A 10,122-nucleotide genomic window follows, 5' to 3' on the forward strand; every position below is an offset into this window, starting at 1 on the left:
GGGGGGGGGGGAGGTGACGGATGTTCAGAGCCTGTCATCAGATAGAAGAGAACCTGACACAGCACAGAGAACTTCACCTGACACATTCACACACACAGCAGACTGGGAGAGAACACACACACACACACACACACACACACACACACACACACACACAGATGTCAAACAGTCTATGACTCAATCCTGCGTATGGTACTGTATGAGAATACTGGGCCTACTTCCTTTAAAGGGAGTTTTCCCGTCTATTCCAGGCCCACTGATATGTAGTTCCTATGTAGTTCCTATGTAGTTCCTACGTAGTTCCTATGTAGTTCCTATGTAGTTCCTATGTAGTTCCTATGTAGTTCCTATGTAGTTCCTAGCCTAGTAATTCCTCTACAGTAACATCCACAGTACTGTATTGTACTACTGACCATCCTCTGACTGTCTCAAAACCAAAATAGCCAGAACTGACCCTGCAGTCTTCCTCGGACTCACTCCAGATAGAGCAGCAGATGTGTGTGCCCTGGGGCACAGCTTTGGCCCCGTGGAGGGTCTGGTCAGAGAACAGCCCTGGTGCTGCAACATCATCATCATCATCATCATCATCCTCACCAGATTGTATTATTCTCTGAAAACTGTCTATTAATAACATTCTATTCACATTTCCCAATATTTTATTTTCGTGTTTACAGATGACGTCCAATCCCGCCACGATTCAAACGGGTCGCCCCTGACACCCAGCCCCCTCCCGACGTCCTCCCCGGCCACCCCAGACACACCCCTGTTCCCCGTGTGTCCACCCCTTCCCCCTCTGAGCACACCCATACCATCTACCCCATCCTCGGGCCTGGGTGCTCCCCCTGTCGACACACCTATGGAGGTCCCTCCTGACACCCCGTCCCCGGCCCCCAGCCCCTCTTCAGGGGAGTCAGAGGAGGACAAAGCAAAGAAGCTGCTGTACTGCTCTCTGTGCAAAGTGGCTGTCAACTCCCTCTCTCAACTAGAGGCACACAACAAAGGTAGGGTTCCTTCCCTCGATGGGTTAACTAACAGAACAGCATACATTACATACACACACTCATGCACACACACACACAAGCACACACGCGCTTGTGCACACGCACACTCATACACACACATGCGCATGCACACACGCATACACACACACACGCACACACACACACACACACACACACACACACACACACACACACCCACATACCCACACACACATGTGTATGCACACACACACACACACACGCACGCACACACACACACACTAATGAATGTTTCAGTGCAATCAAAGCAACATTAAAAGTTAAACTCAAATTACACCACTTTTCTGAAACGTTATGTGAAACAAGAGGAGCATGTTTGCTTGACTTCACAAAACTGTTTTCACTGAGGAGTTTTTGTTCACATTCTCACTAATGTAGGCTACATAAGCCAGGTCAGCAACATGTGTTATCTAAATCCATTTTCCTAAAACAGAGTAAGTTCACGCAAATAGCTACATCTGTAGCTAATTAGACTGTACAGAACGGTACATATTAAGCCATGTTGGAATAGCCAAACTTGAGTAAGTTCTCCCCACATCCATAGGCCTACCTGATTACAAAGTGGCAACGCACCAGAAGACACGAAAACAACCTGAAACTTTATGTTACACACACTTTGAAGAATTTTTATTTTTTTATTATTTTTTTTTACATTTTTGCAGACGTTAACATGTTGTTTTGTTCACCCAAGCAATGACAACATAAGAGTGAGAAGCTTGAGTATCAGTTTGGAAATCAAAAAAATTATGCTGGAAATGATTGTGAGTAATGGAGGATGGAGTTCCTGTAAAGTAATTGGGGCTTCAAACACAAAAACATGTACTTTGCCTGCAACAAACTGACCAATCAGGGAAGAGAACAGAGGACCGGAGAGAAAGGAAGAGAACGAGAGATGACAAAAAATTGCTGTGCAACTACTGCTCTCTAGTGGTATGCAAATGTCATTACACCTTCTGGCATCTCTCTATGGTGAAGTAATTAAACTACAGTTTATCGTTAAATTAGCATACATACTGTACCAGTCAAAAGTTTGGACACACCTTCTCATTCAATGGTTTTTATTTATTTATTTTTTAATTATTTTCTACATTGTAGATTAATATTGAAGACATCAAAACTATGAAGGAACACATATGGAATTATGTAGTAAACAAAAAAGTGTTAATATGTTTTATATTTTAGATTCTTCAAAGTAGCCACCTTTTGCTTTGATGACAGCTTTGGACACTCTTGGCAAGTTTGTGTCCAAACTTTTGACTGGTACTGTACATGTATGACGGTGACTGGGGACTAATTTACCAGGGAGGGCATCATACAATCAAATGCAGTTGAACGAACGAGGAAATCGATAAAGCTTAAGCCATTCACCGCTTACATTACTCACAGGAGAAAGCCATGTAAACCTTTAAAAGGGAATATTTGAAAGGAAGCATTAAATTAGGAAGGCCAGCTACAGCTGTTGTCCTGCTACAGTTCCCAAAAAGCTTAAAATAATAATATTCTCTAATACAAAAAAATCTATTACAATTGTCATATCATCACACCTCTTAATCCTCATCTATTTCAAAGGTCAAATGCTGAATGAATCATCTGCTTGATATCATCAAGGACTTGGATAACTTTGTGAAATGACAGCCAGCCTTTCCATCCAGAGCCTCTATTGATATGAGATAGAAGCTGACCGGAATACAGGCCTAGGTCTTATGTCTTTTCGTGGGGCTGTTCACTTTCTCGAATACACAAAAGTGCTGAATTGACTCTTGACTCTATCCCTCTCTTCACGGGTCACAGGTACCAAACACAAAACCATCCAGGAAGCTCGCAGTGGGCTGGGCCCCATCAAGGCATACCCCCGGCTGGGCCCCAATCCCAGCCCAGAGCAAGGAGGGGGGCTGTCCGCGGATCCCAACACTCAGGAACGCACTTTCCACTGTGAAATCTGCAACGTGAGGGTTAACTCTGAGCTGCAGCTCAAACAGGTGGGCAAGAGCTGGGGTTCCCATGACCACCCACCCTCAGTACATCTCATCAGCACAGTGTTGAGAGATGAAAATGCGAATTGGGGAAGGAATTAAAAACCTTTCCATCTCTCTCCAGCATATATCCAGCCGAAGGCACCGGGATGGAGTTGCAGGGAAGCCCAATCCTCTCCTCAGTCGGCACAAGAAGCGCACAGACTTTGCGGTACGGTGTGATACATTCTGTGTGCGATACATTCTGTGTGCGATACATTCTGTGTGCGATACATACACACAGCTCTGCTCTCACCCTTCACATTTCACTACTGAAATGCCAGTGTCAGCATTACGTCATCTTATCTTTACAGTATTTCATGATGTGTCAGCAATTAAGCTCTGGATTATGAGACTGATAGCATATTAAAGTCAAATCTTTTTTTCTTCCACTTGTCCACTCTCTCTCTCTCTCTCTCTCTCTCTCTCTCTCTCTCTCTCTCTCTCTCTCTCTCTCTCTCTCTCTCTCTCTTTATCTCTCAGTCTTCCTTGACTTTCTCAAAGGACCTTACAAAAACTCTGGGTGCTGGACTGTTGCCCAACCCGATGGCTTTTGCAGCAGCGATGGCAGCTGCAGCCTCCTCCAATCAGCTGGCTCTGCGTGCGTCCGTCCCCTCCCCTCACAACCACCTCCACCACCACCTCTTACAGGGCACGCACCTCAGCCTGCTGCGGCCAGCGCCCGGGCCCATGCGCACCACCCACGGGCCAATCCTGTTCTCCCCTTACTGACGGTGGTGGGACGGCAGTCTATCAGGAAGAAGCACACTGTGAAGTTAACGGGGAAAAAAAACCATTGAAAGATAATCAACAGATGTTATTTAAAACTGAAACTTTTGAACAGAGAAAAGACTATGCCTCTTCCGCTCACCTACTTCCCCGGTCCTCCCTTTATTGTTTGACGACTTCCAAAGCAAGGAATGGACTGGCTGAGGGACTCAGATGGACTTTCTGTCAGCGCTCCTACTCCCCTAACCCTCTTCCTCCTCCTCCTCCTCCTCCTCCTCTTCCTCATCTTCAGTTGACTGAGATCCTCCATGTAGCAAAAAAAAAGTTTTAGAAATGTCTATATGTCAGATGTGTACCCTACCCTGGCTGACTGAGCTGAGACCCTGAGACTGGGTTCTGGTGTCTTCCCCTGTCACCCTCACATCACTGTAGTTACGCTTCAGTGATTCCCCCAAAGCCATCTGCAATATCAGTACCATCGCAAAGCCTAACCCAAACCCTAACCCTAACCCAAACCCTAACCCTAACCCTAACCCAAACCCTAACCCTAACCCTAACCCAAACCCTAACACATTATGTTAGACACAGTCGCTGCCTCTGATACTAATCATATTTCATCGCTCATGGTAGAGTCGAACCAATAGTGCATTACTGCAAAACCCCGTTTTGTATGTAGGTTGCAAAATTAGGGTGTTCGATGATCAACATATCTACACTGTAGTTCTGGGTTCTAGACTAGTTGCCTGTTCTGCAGGTCCAGGCACAAGGTACTTTGTACTGTATATTTCCAGGTTCTAAGTATCTGTTCTAGTATTGTGGATGATAGATGTTAGTCTATGTGTACCTCTCTGGGAGAGATAGAAAGGAAAACATGTTCTATGTTCTTGCGGAATAGGAGAGGGCGGAATAATACCCACAGTGTCTCAAAGGAGATATCTGCGTTGAATGCACCAGGATGGAGAGATTTCATCATTTTGACGGATTGGAATTATAAATAAATAAGTGATGATGGGCCTTTGATAAAGGCTTAAAGGGCTGTTCTCCTTGCAGACATCTGCATTCAGTCTTACTGTCTGTGAGAAGAAAGAGAGAGAGGGAGTGTAGAACAGTGCTTAGTGCCCGAGTTGTGCTTGTATTGACACTTGCGAAGATGTTACTGTATTGAGTAGTCAGTTGATACCCTTGAGCATTCCACCCGTTTTTGTCCACACGTTCTCAATCATGTGACTCGCGAGTCGCGTCAAACTCAACAGTGTGTGTGTGAGTGTGTGTGTGTGTGTGTGTGTGTGTGTGTGTGTGTGTGTGTGTGTTCTCAAGATAAAGACAGACAAAGCACACAGCTACAGCTATGCCTCAATGGTGACCACCTCTCCTTGCCTCTCTCTCGTCTGGTCCATCCCAGAGCCCAACATAGTGGGGTTTTAGTGTCTCGAACAGCAATCACTGACACTGTGAAAAGCAGAGGGTGTATGGGACTAATGAGGTGGTTGGTCTTTTTACAGCGAGATTATGATGTGTTTGAAGTGTTTCCCCCTCCCACACCCCATCCAAAGCAGTTTGTATGTTGATGTCGGGGTGAGATACACTGTGAAGATACACTGTGTTTCACAGAACTGGGAAAATAAAACGTTCATTGACCATTTACAGCAGAGAGAATTCGGACCATGTGTCTTTTTACAGAAACGACGTGCTCACTCCAAATTATTCAAAAGTACTGTTCGGGTGCTGAATCCTCATAGAATATAGTAAATAAAGTATGGATAGCGCTCCAATTTATGAGGTGTCAATCATATTTGTAATTCACTCATAATAATTAGGATTTAAAGCTTATCAATTGGATAATTGCTGTCCATACTTTATTTGCGTTAACCTGTTACCTGTTACCTTTACATGTTATTCTCACACAACATCATCACATGCAGTGATGGAAAGTAGTATGCAATATGATGCCAACATTTCTTCCAGAGTAATTAAACATAATCATACATTTTCACTGTAAGAAGTAAAGAACCTGGTTTTGTTTTGTTACTCTGCTCTGCCTCATCTGGCCGTACCTAACCCTTATGAGCAGGCTTGGGGTGGAGCCTTGTGTCACTAAGCAGTTATTGATTTTCTCTTACAGTACAAGAAAGGAAAGAGACTGGGAAATTGTAGCAATACTTACTGCACTCCTGCTAACTATTCGTGTTTATTGCAATAAAGAAATGAAATATGTCTATAAATATATTAAATGTTATTTAGGAGAAGTGTATTGAATCATTATTGTAAATGTAGAGTGTTTTAGCAATGTCAACAAAAGAGAAAGACTTTGGAGCTTCCTTACTGTTGAATAAACAAACTGAATAAAAATATATTATTTACAAAATGACAGATCTGACATGATTGGAAGGTGATACCAGTAGCCATCTGGGGCAGCGGGAGAATTCCCGGTGGGCCGGTCGATCGGTGGAATTCCGTGGGGCCGGTGAGCGACGCGATCTGGGGGCTTGGCAAAGCTCTGCCCCCTGTGTCTGGGAAACCGGCAATATAACTCATTGCTCAACTGAACTGCTTACTTTTTATTCCACATTATTTCATCTCAAATACCACAACTGCTATACATTACTACCACTCTACCACTAAACGTCATGGTATCTAACTGCAACAACTGCACTGAAGAGTACCCTCTTTACACCCTCTTCACCACTATTATTGGAGGGTGCCACAATAAAATCTTTCTAATAAAAAAGTTGTTACTAAAACCTTTTACATTTATTGGTACCAAATCTGAGAAAAGTAGAGATCGTAGTATGAAAGGAAAGGAAGGTCAAATATACATACATCTGGAAGTTTATTGCGGTTTCAGCATCTTCGTCATCATCATCATCATCTTCATCATCATCATCATCATCAACAACACAGCAACACATGAAGTGCAGAGAGTCCAGCTGTCCATATGTGGTTCTCTAAAATGTTATTATCATGTGCATCATGTTTTCATATCAAGTTATAAAGTCCAACAGCCCATTAATGACTTTGACCCAATTATTCCCTGTTGATGAAATCATCAAAACTATACTAAACTGCCAGAGTTGAGCAACAGGAACTTAATGACATAGGAAAAACACTCTCATATTGAATAAACGCATATTGTATGGCATGTCATGTGGTCATCCACTTCTACCAGTGACAACAATTGGGGAAGCACAGAGGAAGTTAAAAGAGAGCAGACAGTTGAGAGACAGAGCAGTTGAGAGATTTACAGTGAAAAGAGCAAGACACCTACAGAACAAATGCAACAGAGAATTATTGATCCAGTGTGATTACAGAAAAGAGAGTTTACATATCAATATTCAGGTATGGCAACCTTAAGTTTTATTGTCTTTTCTGGTGAGACTTTTGTCTTTTCTGGGGTTTGATACTGTACCAACTACTATAGCTGTGTCAGTAACATAACCTCTTAAAATAATAACAATACTTTTTTTTTTCAAGGCACTCAAAGTCGCCTTACATAAAAGCAAGTAAAAATACAGTACAGATACAGTACAAAAATATACATATATTTCTACAACTAAAAAACATGTTTTAAGAGATATTATACCAACACAGGACAGATCACATACAGAAGGGCAGGAACACAAGGAAGGTAAAAAGAGGGCACTTAGGAAAAATCTGACAAACAGGACATAGGGCATTACAGTGAATAGGCAAGGTTGAACAGGTGTGTTTTGAGGTGTTTCTTGAAGGTGGCTAGGGTGTCAGAGTGTCTAATGTGTTGGGGTTGTGTCTGTTTCGACAGAGGGACAGAGAAATCATCAATGGAGATATTGAGGTTATGATAAGTTATGTATCTCTAACTATCAGAGCAAGTCGTTGCTGTAAATGTGAGTTAATGATTCACTTCAGAGAGGACTATGGTACAAATGTATCAGAGTAGAGGTAGAGGTCTCAAACCTCAGAATACTGATAGAGGTGTCAAACTAAAGAAGTCACTAGAAATTAATTTACCAGTAACACAGAACAAGTAAACAGCATGATACAACACCATACCATGATGGAACACAGTATGTGGAACACCCACACGGGAAATTTAAATAGGCCACAGACTGCTTTCGCACCAAGCAGATGGGGGGATTTTTGCCATGGAGGAAGTCTAGTATGCACGCCTGAGACTGAGTTCCCTATGTCATCTACAGCTAACCCATACTGTAGATGGACAGGGAATTTCCAATCTTTCTCTCTGTTTAATATCATAAATGATGTGATGTTTACTAATGGGAAAATGTACAATGTTTATGCTATGTGTATTACATGTGTAGAAGATAACTTGTTAACTTGTATCTACTCTTCTACAGCACCACTGTAGGTCATTTTTCTTCTTAATGGACAAGAATGTTTACCTTCTATCTTTTCCTCACAGTACGTTGAACATCAACATGCTGTTGGGATCTGCCGTGACCGTCATCTGTATGTTGGGGAACGTGCTGACCATGCTGGCCGTCGCCACAGACACCCGTTTGCGAACCCTGACAGTAAACCTGCCCCAGGGGGCCCCCATATACCACCATGCTGCTCTTCTTCTGGTTCTTCTTCATCGGCCTGGGTTGCATCTGCCTGATCTACCAACGTGTCTGGGTGGTCAGATACAGGCTGGGCCGGGTGCTCGTTCCCGGAGGAAGCAGGCTGAGGGGGGACAGAGGGGAACAGTGGTGTGGGGAGTGGGATGGCCACCAGACACAGCTGTGAGGTCAGCAGCCAGGGGGAACTAGCCCAAAACAAAGGTGGAGAGGTGCAGGAGAAGTCCTCCCACACTACCCTGGGCTCTGCTTTGACCTCACATTCAGCTCACCCAGCAGGGGTAGAAGAGCCCCCCCCTGCTCTCACCCCTGCGCCCCATTTGGCCACTCCTGCTCCCATCACTGCCCCCTCCCCCTCCCCTGCCGTGCATGTCCTTCGCTGTCTTCCTGTGTTTTGTGGGCTGCTTCACCCCCTTCCTCCTGCTACACATTGCTGATAAGCAGAACCACCAGGCACCACCATGTTTTGTGCCAACATCACCTGGCTCAATAGCTGCATCAACCCTGTGCTTTACACTGCCATGATCCACCAGTTTGGCCGGGCCCTGCTGACCAGGGCTGCCACACGTCTCTGGGCATGGAAAAGGGATAATTCACCATATTTACAAAATCACCTATATGGTTCCTTATCTGGAAAGGAGTCTATGGGCACAGACAGACACACATCGGTTCTGTTCAATCATCAATCCACACTTTTGGTAATTAAAATAGCATGTTTAAAATGTTATGCCTTGGTGCGTTCAGTGGCGTAGTACACTAAGGCGCATACCATATCATCGCACGGTCCCTGGTTCGATTCCGGCCATCAACATATCCTGCATGTCATCTCTCCTCTCTCTCACCTATTCTTCCTGTCAATCTCTACTATCTCTAACCCAATAAAGCAGAAATGCCCTAAAAACATAACAAATAATTTTTTTTATGCCTGATGTCATTTAAGAGGTTTTCCAGCACACAGCTTTGATATCTGATATAATGCTGTATGTTGATCTATTGTACTTCAAACACGTACTCACCACTGGGTAGGTTGTTTAGGATTCAAAGCTTCTCTCAAAAAGCCTAATTCATACTCTTCAGTGATAATACAAACCCACAGAGGTCAGGTTGCATACTGAAGAATAAGCAGGTCAGTGTTCAATTGAATAGGTCTGTTGTGCCCCACCTAAAACCAGTCCTAAAAGTCAATCCTGGATGCTGATTTGGAGGCTTATGTGCCCCTACTTAGGACAAAAGGCTGAGGAAACACTGGTGCGGGTGTATGTTTGGTGGTTTACACACATTCTTTATTGAATTATGATAGAACGTAAGCCTACCCCTATTCTACTTGTAACACAACCAGACTTATTGTGAAACAGACATACACAAACACTATGGCTACACAGGCATTATTAGCCTACTTGAGACAGAAATTATGTCTATCCAATGATCTGAAAAAGTACTTTTAGGAAGGAAATTAAAAGTTCTTTGTTACACAGTGATTGATAGAATCAAGTCTTTACATGATCTAAGGATTATTACAGTAATCTTTGTAGTAGTGACCTTGATATCACACAGGGAAATGTTTACAGACAGGAACACATACACTCACCGGCCACTTTATTAGGTACACCTTGCCAGTACCGGGTTGGACCCCCTTTTGCCTTCAGAACTGCCTTAATTCTTTGTGGCATAGATTCAAAAAGGTGCTGAAAACATTCCTCAGAGATTTTGGTCCATATTGATATGATAGCATCATTGCTGCAGATTTGTCAGCTGCACATCCATGATGCGAATCTCCTGTTGCAC

At 43.6% G+C, this 10,122-nt stretch overlaps 2 protein-coding genes across 2 annotated transcripts in view; both read left to right on the forward strand.

Moving 5' to 3' along the window:
* LOC310804167 (zinc finger protein 385A-like) overlaps positions 1-3,784 on the forward strand; it is a gene marked incomplete at both ends in the record, with an annotated part of 10,326 nt that extends 6,542 nt beyond the window's left edge. Inside the window, 4 exons of the mRNA XM_083669284.1 lie at positions 675-1,001; positions 2,832-3,019; positions 3,138-3,224; positions 3,557-3,784. Of these exons, the coding sequence (XP_083525410.1) occupies positions 675-1,001; positions 2,832-3,019; positions 3,138-3,224; positions 3,557-3,784 (830 nt within the window). The remainder of the gene's footprint in view (positions 1-674; positions 1,002-2,831; positions 3,020-3,137; positions 3,225-3,556) is intronic.
* A 2,624-nt stretch (positions 3,785-6,408) lies between these two features.
* Positions 6,409-9,173, forward strand: gpr84 (G protein-coupled receptor 84; the record flags this gene model as incomplete). The annotated part of the gene is given in 5 exon segments (XM_083668508.1): positions 6,409-6,479; positions 8,308-8,363; positions 8,449-8,704; positions 8,706-8,791; positions 8,794-9,173. Coding segments are annotated over 5 exon segments (765 nt in total). The 3' UTR covers positions 9,090-9,173.
* Positions 9,174-10,122: the final 949 nt, after the last annotated feature.

Source organism: Argentina silus (assembly GCF_951799395.1).
Source record: "Argentina silus genome assembly, chromosome: 4".
NCBI classification, from domain to species: Eukaryota; Metazoa; Chordata; class Actinopteri; order Argentiniformes; family Argentinidae; genus Argentina; species Argentina silus.